The sequence below is a fragment of the Abramis brama genome (genome assembly GCF_963993115.1).
Source record: "Abramis brama genome assembly, chromosome: 25".
NCBI lineage: Eukaryota > Metazoa > Chordata > Actinopteri > Cypriniformes > Leuciscidae > Abramis > Abramis brama.
Window position 1 is genome coordinate 27462675 of NC_139987.1, and position 20158 is coordinate 27482832.

The 20158-nt window shown below is 39.2% G+C and overlaps 2 protein-coding genes across 6 annotated transcripts in view; both read left to right on the plus strand.

The window, feature by feature from the left end:
* The window catches only part of pdlim5b (PDZ and LIM domain 5b), an 86857-nt gene extending 70101 nt beyond the window's left edge, over positions 1-16756 (plus strand). The window contains exons 10-13 of the mRNA XM_084103922.1: positions 4419-4599; positions 7596-7716; positions 13152-13267; positions 15363-16756. Of these exons, the coding sequence (XP_083960048.1) occupies positions 4419-4599; positions 7596-7716; positions 13152-13267; positions 15363-15452 (508 nt within the window). The 3' untranslated portion in view covers positions 15453-16756. The remainder of the gene's footprint in view (positions 1-4418; positions 4600-7595; positions 7717-13151; positions 13268-15362) is intronic.
* A 1945-nt stretch (positions 16757-18701) lies between these two features.
* The window catches only part of bmpr1bb (bone morphogenetic protein receptor, type IBb), a 118017-nt gene continuing 116560 nt past the window's right edge, over positions 18702-20158 (plus strand). The window contains exons 1-2 of one of the 5 annotated variants that reach the window (XM_084103926.1): positions 18702-18868; positions 19478-19533. The gene's annotated coding sequence lies outside the window, so the exon portion shown is untranslated. The remainder of the gene's footprint in view (positions 18869-19477; positions 19534-20158) is intronic. The other 4 variants (XM_084103927.1, XM_084103930.1, XM_084103929.1 and 1 more) reach the window with 4 other exon arrangements.

Consider the following 20158-nt stretch of genomic DNA (forward strand, 5'->3'; position numbering starts at 1 on the left):
ATCTGACTGTTGCAGAAAAGCACTTTCTGATATTATTCACACAATAGATCATTTATTCAATCACAGATGAGCTCATCTAAATAATATTCAGACTCCAGGTCCATTTTATCAGCTCAAAACACTGAAGAATCATGTTGATACTTTATAAGGTTTCTGAACTTCATACTTGATAACAAGTCCTTTGTGAAAAATGTAACATTGTTTGTGTGGGTGGGGGATTTAAGGGAGGGGAGGGGGGGGTGCTTCTTTAGGGACTTTACAGTTTAAAATGAACTAAATTAAATTTGAGTATTTATTTTTTATTATAATTAATTTTTCTGTTTGGGTATTTATTAATTTTATTAATTAATGTAATCTAGCATTCAAAAGTTTGTGGCCAGTAAGATGTTCTGCTCACCAAAGCTGTATTTATTTAATCAAAATACAGTATAAACAGTAACATTTTTACTATGTTATGTTTTCTATGTGAATATATAGTAAAGTGTAATTTATTCCTGTGATCAAAGCTGAATTTTCAGCATCATTACTCCAGTCTTCAGTGTCACATGATCCTTCAGAAATCATTCTAATATGATGATTTGATGATCAAGAAACATTTATGATTATTATCAGTTGAAAACAGTTATATTTGTTTGGAAAACAATGATGATGCATTTTATTTTTCAGGATTCTTTGATGAATAGAAAGTTCAGAAGAACAGCATTTATTTGAAAACAAATCTTTTGTAACATTATAAAAGCCTTTACTGTCACTTTTGATTAATTTAATGCATCCTTGCTGAATAAAAGTATTAGTTTCTTTACCCCAAACTTTTGAACGGTTGTGTTACATTGTTACATTTGTTGTAACCTTGATAGAGACTTAAGAAAACATGTTTTGCTGAGATCAAATGCTATAATTCATGGTTTGAAGCAGCTCAGAGTTGAAGATAATGTCGGTGTGAAGTTGAATTAGCAGAGGAAGGAGCGTGTAACAGATTTGTGGTGACAGTGAGGCTCTTCGTGGTTCAGGATCTCAGACTCCTTCAGCTCGACCCCAGAGATCGCGAGCGAGTGTCGGTATCTGTTACACAGACTGCCAGACTCCTGCCGAAACACCCGTGACATCCAAGCTTAAAGTCTCAGTTTTCTGCATTTGATATCGCCGCTGTCTGTTGTTTTCCCTCCCAGCTAATCATCCGATTTGTAATCCGCATCCCCGCTGCCGTCCTCACGTTACCCTGAACTGATCCCTTCACATCTAACCATCGACTCGCTCAAAGCGGCTGTTTAACAGTGTCAGGACAGACAAACTGGGAAATCAAACATTCTTGGAGCAGAAAATCTGTTATTTTTGTTTTATTAGGCATAAAACATTACAATAAGGTCCCATTAGTTAATGCATGAATTGCATTCGTTCAGTATTTATTAATCTTAGTTAACATTAGTTAAAGTCCCCCCGTGGTGTAAATCCAGCTTTTAATGTTGTTTATATGTCTATGTGGTGTTTTTAATATGCTTTAAGACAAACCATGTGTAAATTCATAAGTCGACAGCATTGCTGAGTATTTTCTCCTTAAAACTGCAGTGAACCAAAGACAGTCTCAAAAACACGCTTTGAAATCGCTGGTGTTTCTGACGTCACAAACTACCTTGTAACCAATCAGATCAACGTGTGATCGTCAACCAGTGGATCTCTGAGCTGAGTGAGTGAGTGGAGGCGGGGCTCATTTGCATATTCATAGAACCACGCATACTAAATGAGGCAAGGGTGTCGAGTTACATTCAAGATATTTTAAGGCACAAATAAAAAAAATTCAAAGGAAAAACGTTTAAATATGTAATTTTGGTGATCAAAGAGAAGTTTTAATGAATAAAATGATTGACTACAGAGCGACTTTTCAACTGTTCATTAATGGTTAGTTCAGGTTCATTAAATAATATTAACAGATACAACTTTTGATGTTAATAATGTATCAGTAAATGTTGAAATTAACATGAACTAAGATTAATACATGCTAGTATTGTTTAGGGGTGTGGGGGGAATCGATTCTTGGATGCATCGCGATGCGGATGTAGACTATTCTGAATCGAATCACAAATGTCAAAAATCAATTTTCTAAATATTAATTGATAACGTACCACATTGTGCAATTGATAAGAGCTGCAACTTCTGTTACATACGATATGAGAAACATCAAATGAAACGAAAGTTATGAAACCGCGCTATTCGTTTGTGCTTCCGCGCATCGCAAGCTCAGAACAGGTTTACTAGTGGGCCGATCTCAGTCACGCGACACTGTTATTACACAGCACTGGGAGATCCAGTGAGAAAGTGTTTGAATTCACCGCAGAATTAATAATATCACAGTGAGATCTAATAGGAAGCATTTAAAGTCGGCGCAAAATCTGTTATAAACCACAGATGTCAGATCAAACAGCGCTGATGTGCAAACCAGGACAACCTTGAAAGCTTTCGACCAACTCGGAAAAGGCAAAGCGAATTACAAACTCTATCACAACATTTATTGCCAAATCACTTCCATTTGTTTAATTAATTAAATATTTTGGAAGGGGGGGAGTTTTTTTTTTTTTTTTTATGGTGGATGCAGCGTTATTGTAGTTGTGGTGGTTTATTTTTATATTTTCCTTTTTAATTTAGATTTAGTAGTTTTGTCATGTTTTTAAATGCCTATATAGTTTTTATAAATTTTTATTTCTGTATTCAGTGTAGTTATTTTAGTATAATCAGTATTTATTAGTGTAGTATTAAATTGAACTACATTAAAATGAGAAATGTAGCTGAAATAATAGTTTATTTTATTTTTTTTTTATTTATAAGTTTATTTATATAGGGACAGTACAAAAAACATGATTCCAGTCGAAAATTGGAAAATATGCATTGCACATCGAGAGTATAGCATAAGCTAATTTGCGTCTTGGGTCCCTAGAAATGCTTTTCTAAAAAAAAATATATATACACTCACCTAAAGGATTATTAGGAACACCTGTTCAATTTTTCATTAATGCAATTATCTAATCAACCAATCACATGGCAGTTGCTTCAATGCATTTAGGGGTGTGGTCCTGGTCAAGACAATCTCCTGAACTCCAAACTGAATGTCAGAATGGGAAAGAAAGGTGATTTAAGCAATTTTGAGCATGGCATGGTTGTTGGTGCCAGACGGGCCGGTCTGAGTATTTCCCAATCTGCTCAGTTACTGGGATTTTCACGCACAACCATTTCTAGGGTTTACAAAGAATGGTGTGAAAAGGGAAAAACATCCAGTATGCGGCAGTCCTGTGGGCGAAAATGCCTTGTTGATGCTAGAGGTCAGAGAGAATGGGCCGACTGATTCAAGCTGATAGAAGAGCAACTTTGACTGAAATAACCACTTGTTACAACCGAGGTATGCAGCAAAGCATTTGTGAAGCCACAACACACACAACCTTGAGGCGGATGGGCTACAACAGCAGAAGACCCCACCGGGTACCACTCATCTCCACTACAAATAGGAAAAAGAGGCTACAATTTGCACGAGCTCACCAAAATTGGACAGTTGAAGACTGGAAAAATGTTGCCTGGTCTGATGAGTCTCGATTTCTGTTGAGACATTCAGATGGTAGAGTCAGAATTTGGCGTAAACAGAATGAGAACATGGATCCATCATGCCTTGTTACCACTGTGCAGGCTGGTGGTGGTGGTGTAATGGTGTGGGGGATGTTTTCTTGGCACACTTTAGGCCCCTTAGTGCCAATTGGGCATCGTTTAAATGCCACGGCCTACCTGAGCATTGTTTCTGACCATGTCCATCCCTTTATGGACCACCATATACCCATCCTCTGATGGCTACTTCCAGCAGGATAATGCACCATGTCACAAAGCTCGAATCATTTCAAATTGGTTTCTTGAACATGACAATGAGTTCACTGAACTAAAATGGCCCCCACAGTCACCAGATCTCAACCCAATAGAGCATCTTTGGGATGTGGTGGAACGGGAGCTTCGTGCCCTGGATGTGCATCCCACAAATCTCCATCAACTGCAAGATGCTATCCTATCAATATGGGCCAACATTTCTAAAGAATGCTTTCAGCACCTTGTTGAATCAATGCCACGTAGAATTAAGGCAGTTCTGAAGGCGAAAGGGGGTCAAACACAGTATTAGTATGGTGTTCCTAATAATCCTTTAGGTGAGTGTATATATATCATAGAATAAAGCTAACACAGCATGTCATTTATGCACATACAAATACAGACCTAAATTACCTGTACCTGTACCTATTTATCTTATTTTTATTTTATATTTATTTAAGTTAACGTTTCTTTTCTTCAAGTAACAGTGTTTAACTGTAATAACCCTATATGATTGACAGCTGAAGGAAGTGGATCTGTTATTTGTCCTGTTTGCTGTTGAATAAGCGTCTGGCGTTTTGCAGGGGTCCGTTCCTGGTGGCCATGGGCAAATCGTGGCACAATGAGGAGTTCAGCTGTTCTCACTGCCACCGCTCGCTGGCAGACGTGGGCTTCGTGGAGGAGCGCGGGTCCGTTTACTGCGAGCGCTGTTACGAGCAGTTTCTGGCCCCGACGTGCTCCCGCTGCCAGCAGAAGGTGCTCGGGGTGAGTGACACAACAGACACTAACTGAGTCTACGATTGCTCATATTCCCAACTGTATGTTTAAAAGTGTGTGCGTGTCGTCCTACATGTTTGTGAATGATTCCTCAAACTGTGTCTTGTTGGGTAGTAATTAGCTTAAATCAGTGACACTACAGCTTAAATGCATTTCAGTGACATCGGGCCCTATCTTGCACCCAGCGCAATTGACTTTGTACACTGACGCATGTTTCATTCCTATTTTGCACCCGACGCACAGCGGACTTTTCCCTCCACAGACGCACGTTGGTAAATTAGGGAATGAACTTGCGCTCCCGGGGGCGGTTCAGCGAAAAGAGGAGGCGTGTTCCGGCGTAAACGTTCCCTGGTGCTATTTTGCAGTTTCAGAAAACAGTTCCGCCACAGCAGTGTTAATTTCGTTAACGAAAACTATGACGAAAAATGTTCGTTGACGACCTTTTTTCCCCTGACTAAGACAAGACGATGAGAGACGACACCCACGTCATTAAACGATAACTGTGACTATATCAACACATGCAATATCGTTGACGAAAAAAGACGAGACTGAAATGTGTTTAAACATTTTTTAAACTTAACCAAAAGCACTTGTTTGTGTCAAATAAAGGAGACGACAACACATCGACTGTTTTTACGAGCGTTCATGTTTACGGTTGCCAGATTTTAATAATTAAACCCCCAGTCAGAGCTTTTCTGTTAAAAGAACACGTTTTCTACCCGGTCTTTTCAAAAGTATCTGGCAACCATGCGCGCGCGCTCTCGACACTGCTGAAGAACCGCGGATGATCTGAAAACACAGACGAGTAAGCTGGAGTTTAGCGATCTTCATTTGAGATTTTCTACTTAAATTAAAGTGTCATTCAGTCGGTCTGTGTTCTGCCACGAGCCGTTTGCGCTATCTGTGCTACTAAATCTGCAATCAAAATATAGGCTGATATCCTGCAGTGTTTTTAATGTTGATCATATTATACGAGCAAGAATGCAAAGTTTCCTGAATATCCACACGATTTCAAATGTGACATTGATTGTATACAACAGTTCAACAAACAGAAGGGTAACATTAAATGATGTACTACATTTAAAACAGTATTGTCATAGGCTTATTGCTCTATTTTGCAACGAAAGCCACAGCAGGATTTTTTTTTTTTATCATATATATATATATATATATATATCTATCTATCTATCTATCTATCTATATATATATATATATATATATATATATATATATATATCACTGTATATAGCTATATATCACTGTATATAGCTATATAGTTATATATGTATATAGTTATACAGTGTGTGTATATATATATATATATATATATATATATATATATATATATATATATATATATATATATGATGAAAAAAAAAAAAAATATATATATATATATATATGATGAAAAATATTTATATACTTATTTTTTTATATAAATAATATTTCAAATCACAAACATATATATGAATTGTATTTATATACTTATTTTGAATACATTTTATGTGTTTGTGTGTGTAGGCCTATATATAATATATATTATATAAATTATTTATAAAACCTGAAATCTATATATAAAAACAACATTTTACATCATTTTTAAATATAGTATATTATTTCAAATCACACACATACATGTATATAAATTATGTATAATATATAAAATCTATTAGTTTATTAACCAAATACAGTGAGGAAAATAAGTATTTGAACAAAATAGCAGGGTGTTCAAGTACTTATTTTCCTCACTGTATATATTTAACAAAAATATATATGTTCAAGTTTGAAGCTGTTAACAGTTCATCATAGTTATTTTTATTTAAATAAATGCAACATTTTTATATATGCAAAATACGATAGGGTTTATCGCAACCAGCTCCCTTTTACAGGTAAATAGTTTCAGTAAATAGTTTCAATGTAGTTTTGCTTCAGTTTGTTAGTAGCTGGTTCTGTTCATCCCAACTTAACTAGTTTGAGTTTTGCTGCGTCGTCCGTCCGCTTCTCCTCTCCTCGTTCTGTCTATTCTGACCTCCATGATTCTTTCCCTTTAAAGCTTCATTCCTTCATCATTCCCAGCCTCCCCCTCCTCTGCTCTCTCTGAGAGTGTGGGACTGTGGGAACGAGCTTTAATCGGGATCATAAGGTCTGGTAAAGCTGGCACCGGCTGCTCAGATGTGTGACAATTAGCACTGGCTGTGTCGCATCGGCTTTAGTGGGCTTCAGAACCGCTTCATTCGCTTAGTGAACGAATGAGAGAAAACCTTTGCTTTTTTTGTCCTGGATATATTTAATATTCAACAATATTATTGATCTGCCTGCATTGACACCATTATATGAGAACTGATCTGAGCTGGACGATGACATTACGGTTTTCTCCAGAGCGGCTATATATATAAATTAACTAAATTAATAACTTTTTAATTATAATTAAGTAATTAATAACAAAAATGAAACATCACTGAACTGACTTAAGCTGGACTGTATTTTCTTCTGAAATAAAATTATTTATATTTTATCATTTATTTTTTACAAAATACATTTCTATTAATATTAATTATATTTTATATAAATTACTTAATTTTGTGTATATGTATAATTCTAAAATATATTAATAATTATTATAAAATATTATAAAAAAGTGTATATGCTAAAATTAAAACATTTAATTCAAAATATATAACTTTTACTTTTTTTAACATATAATATATATAAAAAAATATATATATAATTTGATTGCTTATAAAAGCTTACTAAGATAGATTAAATATTTTATTTACTTATCTGCACATGTGACCATTAACCGACATCAGAGAACTGTGAACATGTGAATGTGTTGTTAAAATCTCAGTAATAATTTTGTCTTAACTGGTTTGGCTGACAAAGTCTGTGATTTGCTCAGATAAGTAGCCGAAGCGTTTGTAGTCGTAGCAACGAGTCGTTGTTTCACAGAGAGAGTTTAATGTGCTGTTTTCATCTGCTAACAGGAGGTCATCAACGCCCTGAAGCAGACCTGGCATGTGCAGTGCTTTCTGTGCGCCTCCTGCCAGCAGCCGATCCGCAACAACACCTTCCACCTGGAGGACGGGCAGCCGTACTGCGAGACGGGTGAGCGTTACCCATACACCCCACCGTTACCCATAAACCCCTCCGTTACCCATACACCCCACCGTTACCCATAAACCCCTCCGTTACCCATAAACCCCTCCGTTACCCATACACCCCACCGTTACCCATAAACCCCTCCGTTACCCATAAACCCCTCCGTTACCCATACACCCCACCATTACCCATAAACCCCTCCGTTACCCATACACCCCACCGTTACCCATAAACCCCTCCGTTACCCATACACCCCTCAGTCGTTACCCATACACCCCTCAGTCGTTACCCATACACCCCTCAGTCGTTACCCATACACCCCACCGTTACCCATAAACCCCTCCGTTACCCATACACCCCACCGTTACCCATAAACCCCTCCGTAACCCATACACCCCACCGTTACCATAAACCCCTCCGTTACCCATAAACCCCTCAGTCGTTACCCATAAACCCCTCAGTCGTTACCCATAAACCCCTCAGTCGTTACCCATACACCCCTCAGTCGTTACCCATACACCCCTCAGTCGTTACCCATACACCCCTCCGTTACCCATACACCCCTCCGTTACCCTTAAACCCCTCAGTCGTTACACATACACCACTCCGTTACCCATAAACCCCTCCATTACCCATACACCCCACCGTCCCATACACCCCACCGTTACCCATAAACCCCTCCATAAACCCCTCCGTTACCCATAAACCCCTCCGTTACCCATAAACCCCTCAGTCGTTACCCATACACCCCTCCGTTACCCATAAACCCCTCAGTTGTTACCCATACACCCCTCCGTTACCCATAAACCCCTCCGTTACCCTTAAACCCCTCAGTCGTTACACATACACCCCACCGTTACCCATACACCCCACCGTTACCCATAAACCCCTCCGTTACCCATAAACCCCTCCGTTACCCATACACCCCACCGTTACCATAAACCCCTCCGTTACCCATACACCCCTCCGTTACCCATACACCCCTCCGTTACCCATACACCCCTCCGTTACCCATACACCCCTCAGTCGTTACCCATAAACCCCTCAGTCGTTACCCATAAACCCCTCAGTCGTTACCCATAAACCCCTCAGTCGTTACCCATACACCCCTCCGTTACCATACACCCCTCCTTTACCCTTAAACCCCTCCGTTACCCTTAAACCCCTCCGTTACCCATAAACCCCTCCGTTACCCATACACCCCTCAGTCGTTACCCATACACCCCTCAGTCGTTACCCATAAACCCCTCAGTCGTTACCCATACACCCCTCCGTTACCCATACACCCCTCCGTTACCCATAAACCCCTCAGTCGTTACCCATACACCCCTCCGTTACCCATACACCCCTCAGTCGTTACCCTTAAACCCCTCCGTTACCCTTAAACCCCTCCGTTACCCATAAACCCCTCCGTTACCCATACACCCCTCCGTTACCCATACACCCCTCAGTCGTTACCCATACACCCCTCCGTTACCATACACCCCTCCGTTACCCTTAAACCCCTCCGTTACCCTTAAACCCCTCCGTTACCCATACACCCCTCCGTTACCCATACACCCCTCAGTCGTTACCCATAAACCCCTCAGTCGTTACCCATAAACCCCTCAGTCGTTACCCATACACCCCTCCGTTACCCATACACCCCTCCGTTACCCATAAACCCCTCCGTTACCCATACACCCCTCAGTCATTACCCATAAACCCCTCAGTCGTTACCCATACACCCCTCCGTTACCCATAAACCCCTCCGTTACCCATACACCCCTCCGTTACCCATACACCCCTCAGTCATTACCCATAAACCCCTCAGTCGTTACCCATACACCCCTCCGTTACCCATAAACCCCTCCGTTACCCATACACCCCTCCGTTACCCATACACCCCTCCGTTACCCATAAACCCCTCAGTCATTACCCATAAACCCCTCAGTCGTTACCCATAAACCCCTCCGTTACCCATACACCCCTCCGTTACCCATAAACCCCTCCGTTACCCATAAACCCCTCCGTTACCCATACACCCCACCATTACCCATAAACCCCTCCGTTACCCATACACCCCACCGTTACCCATAAACCCCTCCGTTACCCATACACCCCTCAGTCGTTACCCATACACCCCTCAGTCGTTACCCATACACCCCTCAGTCGTTACCCATACACCCCACCGTTACCCATAAACCCCTCCGTTACCCATACACCCCACCGTTACCCATAAACCCCTCCGTAACCCATACACCCCACCGTTACCATAAACCCCTCCGTTACCCATAAACCCCTCAGTCGTTACCCATAAACCCCTCAGTCGTTACCCATAAACCCCTCAGTCGTTACCCATACACCCCTCAGTCGTTACCCATACACCCCTCAGTCGTTACCCATACACCCCTCCGTTACCCATACACCCCTCCGTTACCCTTAAACCCCTCAGTCGTTACACATACACCACTCCGTTACCCATAAACCCCTCCATTACCCATACACCCCACCGTCCCATACACCCCACCGTTACCCATAAACCCCTCCATAAACCCCTCCGTTACCCATAAACCCCTCCGTTACCCATAAACCCCTCAGTCGTTACCCATACACCCCTCCGTTACCCATAAACCCCTCAGTTGTTACCCATACACCCCTCCGTTACCCATAAACCCCTCCGTTACCCTTAAACCCCTCAGTCGTTACACATACACCCCACCGTTACCCATACACCCCACCGTTACCCATAAACCCCTCCGTTACCCATAAACCCCTCCGTTACCCATACACCCCACCGTTACCATAAACCCCTCCGTTACCCATACACCCCTCCGTTACCCATACACCCCTCCGTTACCCATACACCCCTCCGTTACCCATACACCCCTCAGTCGTTACCCATAAACCCCTCAGTCGTTACCCATAAACCCCTCAGTCGTTACCCATAAACCCCTCAGTCGTTACCCATACACCCCTCCGTTACCATACACCCCTCCTTTACCCTTAAACCCCTCCGTTACCCTTAAACCCCTCCGTTACCCATAAACCCCTCCGTTACCCATACACCCCTCAGTCGTTACCCATACACCCCTCAGTCGTTACCCATAAACCCCTCAGTCGTTACCCATAAACCCCTCAGTCGTTACCCATACACCCCTCCGTTACCCATACACCCCTCCGTTACCCATAAACCCCTCAGTCGTTACCCATACACCCCTCCGTTACCCATACACCCCTCAGTCGTTACCCTTAAACCCCTCCGTTACCCTTAAACCCCTCCGTTACCCATAAACCCCTCCGTTACCCATACACCCCTCCGTTACCCATACACCCCTCAGTCGTTACCCATACACCCCTCCGTTACCATACACCCCTCCGTTACCCTTAAACCCCTCCGTTACCCTTAAACCCCTCCGTTACCCATACACCCCTCCGTTACCCATACACCCCTCAGTCGTTACCCATAAACCCCTCAGTCGTTACCCATAAACCCCTCAGTCGTTACCCATACACCCCTCCGTTACCCATACACCCCTCCGTTACCCATAAACCCCTCCGTTACCCATACACCCCTCAGTCATTACCCATAAACCCCTCAGTCGTTACCCATACACCCCTCCGTTACCCATAAACCCCTCCGTTACCCATACACCCCTCCGTTACCCATACACCCCTCAGTCATTACCCATAAACCCCTCAGTCGTTACCCATACACCCCTCCGTTACCCATAAACCCCTCCGTTACCCATACACCCCTCCGTTACCCATAAACCCCTCAGTCATTACCCATAAACCCCTCAGTCGTTACCCATAAACCCCTCCGTTACCCATACACCCCTCCGTTACCCATAAACCCCTCCGTTACCCATAAACCCCTCCGTTACCCATACACCCCACCGTCCCATACACTCCACCGTTACCCATACACTCCACCGTTACCCATAAACCCCTCCTTTATAATTGGAGTGAATGGGTGTCTGTCTTTGGAAGTCCATAAAAGTGCATCTATCCATCATAAAAGTGCATTTTATTGGTCTGCCGGAAGCTAGTTATTTTAGTTGATAAAGTTTTAAATATGGATATTTTTCTTTCACAAATGCATCGCTTCGCTTCAGAAGGCCTTTATTAACCCGCGTCGAGCACTTTTAGCATGGATAAGCTTTGATGGACTTCCAAAAAAAAAAAAACATTCACTCCCATTATAAAGCTTGGACGAGCCAGGACATTTTTTAATATAACTCCGATTGTATTCGTCTGAAAGAAGAATGTCATACACACCTAGGACGACTTCAGGGTGAGTAAATCATGGGCTAATTTTAATTTTTGGGTGAACTATCCTTTTAAACACTCACTGATCTTTACAGGTTACAAGAGAATCCTAAAACTTTACTACCCTTGTCATGGTTTACTGCTAACTAGGTAGAGCATTTTTATTTTGGGAACTTTAAACATACATTTTTCCTTAATATTTCAAGCCGAAGAAAAAGTAGTGCTGTATATAATACAAACAATATAAACAAATATCTACACTTTCTTAAATCCACATACTTGAGATGCACAATGAGAAATTGATAAAAAGGAAGTGAGTTTTTGCTTAAAACAAGTGTAAATATCTGCCAATGGGGTCTGAAAAATCAACAATTTGAAGGAAAAACAAGTTTTCGGACCCCATTGGCAGACGTAGTATTTTTATTCCTTGTTTGTCATTATGTAAAGCCAAAAAATCGCGAGAAGATTCTTTCCTGTTGAGTTGATTCACAAATTACACTGAACGATTCATTCACGAATCAGACTGTTCTTGAGTCAACGACTCACCGATTCACTGATCTGGTCAAAATGAGTCATGAATATTGTTTGAACTTGATGGTTTGAATTTTAGTATTGATTATTGTAAATTAAATTGTTTTAATTTGGAAACTGTTAAAGCCCATTGAATGTCATGTCAGATTTATTTCTATAGTGCTTTATACAAAACAGATTGCTTCAGAGCAGCTCTACAGTAATAAGCAGGAAAATAACAGTGTTAATATTGCAAAATTCATCAATTATGAAACAACATGAATAGAATAAATAATAAACATTCTTATAAATAACTTACAGGTTTGATTGTATGAAGCCTGATGTATTTCAGGTTTTTCTGTGTATCTGTTTTACTCCTCCTGTTATTTTGTTTCGGTACATAAGGTTGTTTTGAGTATGTATTATGTTTGATACATTTCAGGGTTTTGTTCTACAATATCCCGCCTTGTCAAACTCTAAATAAAACTAAACTAAACTAAATTTCTTCATCGATCAGTAATTTTTACATTTAATACTTAAGTACATTAAAAAGCAAGAACTGAAAATGTGTACTTGTGCTTCTACTGATATTGTATGTGCTTGATTTGTGTCCCACTGCAGATGATCCATCAGTGAACATTCAGTATGACTGATTCTGTTCTGTGTTCTGATTGCTTTAGATTACTACACCCTCTTCGGCACCGGCTGTCACGGATGTGACTTTCCCATCGAAGCGGGCGACAAGTTCCTGGATGCGCTGGGGTTCACCTGGCACGACACCTGCTTCGTGTGTGCGGTATGTGTGTGTGTGCAGAAACACCAGGAATACACACTTCTAAAGCAGGGTTTGAAATTCACTTTTTCACTCACCAGCCAATTTGGCTTCTAAATTAAGTTGCCGGCCTTTCAGGACTTCTTCTAGCCAAAAAATAAACCAGATTAACTTCATCACAGCTCGTGTCAGAATGGAAGTGAAATGTGACAACATGCCCCATAGGTGGGGTACATTGTAACATGACCATATGACAGCTTCCTTTATCATCCTCATCCTTTTCACCAAAAATGTGTTTTAGGTGGACAGAACAATACAGTACAAAGAACATCAAAAAAATTAGATATGAGCAGATTTTGCGCAATATGCTGTGTTTAATATATCACGATGATGATGAGTTGAGTATTTGTGCTAAATCTGTGCAGATTTGTCTGAAACGAACTTCCCCAGCAAAGTGAGTAAATATAATTTTTAACCTGCCACTGTTGACTTTTACCTGCCTTTGGCGGGTGTTAATTTCAAACGCTGGTCTAAAGGGAGTTTGATAGACACCAAACACAGACGACTGACTGGATACACTGTGTTTACTGTTGCAGAAATGCATTTGGCAGATGCTTTCATCCAAAGCAACATTCTAGCTGAGCATTTGATCAGATCAAGTATTTCTTCACTGCAAAAAGTGCAGTTTTCCAGTACGATTATCTGAACATGGAGAAGCACAGTGACTTGAGATATTAAGATATATAAGTCTTGTTATCTGCCAGTGCGGGCAGAGAAATCAACTCGATTCAAAGGTAAAGTGGATTTTTCTGACTCCATTGGCAGATATTTGTTCTGACATAAATGACATTTAAACGTTAAATAGAACGTAAAATAGCTTGAATGTAACTAAAAAAATTAAATTAAATAAAAAACTACAAAAAAACAATGTTACATTTTTCACAAAGGACTTGTTATCAAGTATGAAGTTCAGAAACCTTATAAAGTATCAACATGATTCTTCAGTGTTTTGAGCTGATAAAATGGACCTGGAGTCTGAATATTATTAAGATGAGCTCATCTGTGATTGAATAAATGATCTATTGTGTGAATAATATCAGAAAGTGCATTTCTGCAACATTCAGATAAGTTTTCACACACCACACGATGTTTCTGCTTTATTTGGAGCTGCTTTTGGGATTGTTACAAAAAATGTTGTTGACAATAAATTATTTCTTACTTAAAGTCTCCCTGTAGTTAATAATTTTATCCCTTAAAACTCATCTTTGATCACCAAATTGACATATTTAAAGTCCCCGTGAACCGGAAGTTGCAAACGACTTTTCTCCAGTGTTATGACGTATTTCCCAGTGAAAAGGAATATTGAACAGAGGGCAGGGTTTTACTCTAGCGCTCCTCCTCTCCATCTCTGCTCATAGCAGACTAACGGTTTGAGGGGAGTGGTTAAGCGTTGCCCAAACCAATTCCTCAAACCTACGTCATCAGAGAAGGTCCTCCAATGCAGAGGGGAGGGGCATTTTCAGATTTTGATTAAAGATTACCATGGTAAAAAATTTTTTTTTAAATATTTTCTTGCACGGATTAATTGTTCACCACAAGACTAGTAATATGCGCTAACAAAGTAAATAGGGTCAATTTTGATTTCATGGGGACTTTAAATGTTTTTTCCTTGAAAAAAAATTTCTTCATGCCTTAAAATATCTTGAATGTAACTCGACACCCTTGCCTCATTTAGTATGCGCGGTTCTATGAATATGCAAATGAGCCCCGCCTCCACTCACTCAGAGATCCACTGGTTGACGATCACACGTTGATCTGATTGGTTACAAGGTAGTTTGTGACGTCAGAAACACCAGCGATTTCAAAGCGTGTTTTTGATGAGGAAATACTCAGCAATGGTGTCGACTTATGAATTTACACAAGAATGCAATTATCTGATCTCTCTTACTGCTTTGACTGGATATTAAAATGTCCGGTTACAAACACGAATGTTGGTGAAAATACTCTTTTGTAAATATTTGTACTCTTTCAGTAGATCTAATGACGTGTGACTGGTTTTGAGTCCTGATTTCTCTCCCTCTCTCTCTCTCTCTGTCTCTCTGTGTCTCTCTCTCTGTAGGTGTGCAGCACGAGTCTAGAGGGTCAGACCTTCTTCTCCAAGAAAGACAAGCCCTTATGTAAGAAACACGCTCACACGGTCCAGTTCTGAGCGCTCGTGCTGAACGGTGGAGTGAACGCCTCGCTGGTCATCTTTTACAGTCTCCAGATTTATTTTAGTATGTGAATGTTTTTGCTAAGAGATATATTTGCCTTGATTTTCCTCAACAACAAAAAAAGCATCAGAAAGATACACATTTACAGCAGAGTTTATAGAGTACTGATTTAAATAATGTACACTGCAAAAAAAAAAAAAAAAGTATTTTCGTCTTGTTTTCAAGGTTCAAATATCTAAACATTCATAAATTAAGATACATTTGCTTGTACATGTAAAATGACTGAAGTCTCGTTTTATGAAAAATGTATCTAAAGTGAGTTTGTGCTTAAAACATTAAAAACAAAGTCCGAAAAATCAACTTAATTCAAAGGGAAAACGAGGTGATTTTTCTGACCCCATTGGCAGATATTTGTTCTGACACTTTTTATCTTTGAAAAATATTTCTTCATGCCTTAAAATAGCTCGTATTAAAATAATTGGTATTTTAATTATAAACTTACTTTGAACTTTTTTGAAAACAAGTCTTAATTGCTTCTCCAGTAAATGCATTTAATACATTTAATACATTTAATAAAGAATGTTTAGATATTTGCACTGAATAAAAAAATAATTTTTCCAGCTGTTTTTGAAGATCATCATAAAGCTTGAGATCAGATGCTGTGTTAACTGCAGTATTTCAGCTTCATTCTTTAATGTTCAGTGTTGCATTGTGGATGTTTTTGTATGAGTATCATGTGTTTTATTGAGTGTTATTTCCAGCATTACAGAAGTTCCACAGGTATTTAAAGAGCAGTTGACTCTGTGATGATATATTTGTTCAACTTCTCACATGAAATCACTGGTGGATCGGTATAAAGCGTTTGGATTCTCGTCTCCTGCGTCCCGCTGCAGTTCGACACACAGAGCTCTATTTATGCAGGTATATTTATTGAGGCAGGAGCGATGATGATTTCTGGGGCTTTCCAGGGGCTCTGCACATATTTTTACAGCACAGAACGGTGATATTTAATGTTTTACGTGTTATTTCTGTGCTCCATCTGTCTGTGTACGGTTTGTGGGATATCTGATCGTCTAAGTGCCTTGATTAAAACTTTTGTTTGTGCTCAAATTTTGATTAATATAGAGAAACATATTTCTTTTTTTTCTTCTTTCTTCTGTTTTATAGTATTTAGCTCTTGTTTTTAAGCTAATATGGGTTGGTGGTTCATGTGCATCTTTATTCTCATTCTTGATGTTGTAGTTTCCTGTAATGCATTATTATGAGACGGGATGAATAATAAAACACTGTTCTTATCAAAGTCTCGTAGTGATTGATTCATTTGAAGCACTAAAACTATTAACTGGAAATAACTAAAATTGAAATAAAAATAAATGAAACCTAAATAGCAATATTAAAAAAAGGAGGAAAAAACCACGAATAACATTAAAATGAAAATATAAAATATAAAAGCTGTTTCAAAATATTAAATAAGACCTAGAATCTCAGAACACACTGACATTGACATCACTAATATAAATGCCTTAATAATGAGTGTCGTTTGTGGGATCCTTTGGTTTCCCAGATCCCAAACACACCACCGCAACCACACGTCCTGTGCTCCCGTTTCATAGGATGGCAGATTATTTTCAGTCACTGCGAAATGGATCTTAGCAAACGCTCTCCTCCTTCCGGTAATGAATGAATTTGCCAGCAGATTGCTATGCATATTTAAAAACGGCATTAACAAAAACCTTTTGGACATAAAAAGAGAAACTCAAATCCATTACATTGAGTGAAAAGACTTGTGAAGTGTCATATATGCCCGTTTGCACTGAGGAGAATAACTATAACGATAAAGATACAGTTAAAAAAAATAGTTTTAAGTAGGCTATAGGCTAATATATCCTCAAAATTATGGGATTATAAACTCCCAATTGTGAGGAAAAAAAGTCAGAATTGTGAGGAAAAAAGTCAAAATAATGATTTAAAAAAAGTTGTGAATTGTGTGAAAAGTTGTCAAAATTGTGAGATAAATTCGCGGATCAAATCATTCAGAATCATAAAAAAGTTGTGAATTGTGTGAAAAGTTGTCAAAATTGTGAGATAAATTCGCGGATCAAATCATTCAGAATCATAAAAAAGTTGTGAATTGTGTGAAAAGTCAAAATTGTGAGATAAATTCGCGAATCAAATCAGTCAGAATCATAAAGTCAGAATAACGATAAAAAGGTTGTGAATTGTGTGAAGTCAAAATTGTGAGAAATCGCGAATCAAATCAGAAAAAAATCTGAATTGCGAGGAAAAAGAATTGAGATATAAATTCGCAACAGCAAGAAAGTCAGAATTGTGTGATAAACTTGCAATTGCGATAGAAAAAAAACAATTGCGAGGGGAAAAAAAGTCAATTGCGAGGAAAAAATATCAGACTTGTGAGAAAAAAGTTCGCAGAATTGCGAGAAAGTCAGAATTGCAATATATAAACTCGCAATTGTGAGTAAAATATTTATTATTAGGTTTATATGAAAATAGATTTTATTTACAGTATTTAATTATCTGTTTTCAGGTAAATTCCTAAATTCCAGGTGTATTTAGGATCCGTCGTTAGTTTGAGGTTTAGAGAAGGAAAATGGTGGTGCAAATTTATACATTTCATTATATTATTTTAGGTCATATGAAGGGGTGTTCATATTTTAGGTGCAATTTTATATATTTGATACTTTTGCTTCTCTAAATGAAAATTTCTGATTCACCTATTGATTTAGCAGATTAATATTTTATACATTTTTGGATTATAAAAATGTATTTCTGCCCATTAGTGTGAGGTGAAGAGTGAATTTAGGGTTTTTATTTTATATTTTTAGTTGCTGTATAATGTAATTATTCTATTGCTTTATTATTAGTATTATTCCCGAATGGGAGTCTTTGGCATCAACCATACACAGGAATATGATCAGATTTGGTACAGAGATAGAGTTGGTCCTGAATAGCAATCCGACCAACTTTGAAGTATCTACGACGTACTCTATAGCGCCACCACCAGTTCAAAAACGTACTTTTCTTTTTGTTCAAACTTTGACGTCTTGCAGTGAACCAGATCTGGTTGATAAATCTGGTTTATGTTATTAATTTGAGGTTCAGAGCATATTTTATGAAGGGTTTTATGGTGGTGGTGTAATTATTTGCTGGTTTCTGTGAGGTAAAGCGGCATTGAGGTGTATTTCTCTGAGGCGTCGGTGGTTGGAGCCTCTGCGCCACACACACACACACACACACTGAAGGAAAGAAAACCAGCTTTCCTCCTTGAGTTGGGCAGGAGTCCGTTCAATCTCAGAACAAACGGCACCGAGTAATTCTTCGCTGAATGTTTCTATGTTCCGCGGACACGCGCTGATGAAGCTTTCTGACGGACTTTAGAGGCTCGTGAATGAAGGTGAGTGTTTAAACGCCAATCTGACACATTCACTGAGACTTTGAATGTTTAATCCGCCGTGTATATCGATGAAGTCACAGTTCATCTGCGATGCACGCGCAGATTTGTACTAAAATACTCGCGGTTGTTCATGTGTGTTTGTCAAATTCGCTCTCGCGCTCGTGCTCGTAATTACGAAAGTTTCGGCGTTTTTTCGTAGATCTCGCGCACTTAATCTCACTGAGCTGAAGGAGTCAATCTCTCACAAGCTGTCAGCACTTGAGTTTTAGTGGAACTAGTTCAAGAAAAAGGAAATGTATCTGTTGTGATGGACGAAAATCATTTGAGTAAGAGATTTAACTGAAGGCGATTTATGCAATTAAGTCTATGATATCCTTGTATTACTTAAGCTAGAAGTAGGCAAATGATGAATAATAATGAAATCAAACATTGTTCAGGTTATTATTGGAAGATTTCCTGATGTGTTGATGCATAAAATTACAGTTTGATCAGGAAGGATTCCTGAAGGTGTTTTACCTGTTATTATATTAAATGATATTGCATAACTCCTTCAAGGGAAATGATTTATTGAGCTTCATCAAGGTCTTACGAAACATTCTGTTCCTGTAGATGTTGAGAGATCTGAACATCACAAATGCATAAGGAACTTTATTCTTCAGACTGAGGTAAGAAGGCAGTTTTTTGAACCTCCACTATTGAATGTGTGTTTATGTTTTGCATTTGACTGAAATAATTGTGATCGTCTTAAATTCATCTAAAGGGTCTGTTCACAGTGAAAGTGTCGATCTGACCGTGTTTTAAAAGCTGAAGTGTGTAATTTCTGCTCCATTCGTGTCATCAAATTGAATTGGAAGAATGACTGTTTTCAAACAGTTTTCCTAAACACGCCCCCTCGTCTGCCATTGGTCATTCATGCAGATACACCCGCCCCCAAACTCACATCATTGGTCGAGTCTCAAGTCAAGCATTATTAGGGATGTGAGAAAGTATTTTACCATTGAATAAAGACATGCTTGAGCTTTAAAGGAAAGTTTATACTCGTTTTACACGCGTCATCTGAACGTTAATGAGCGCTGTGTGATTTTGGAGGCTGATTTTCCCATGAGCGAGACCTCAGATAAAGCACAGGGCTTGTGTTGGGAATAAAGTACTAGTTTACCTACTGAATATATGCAGTGTGTACTTTTATTCTGTTTTACACTAATAAACAGATCTCTATAATACCTGTTTGAGAGCTGTAATATGACTTGTGACATCAGTGCAGCAGATGATGAAGTAAAGCCAACAGAT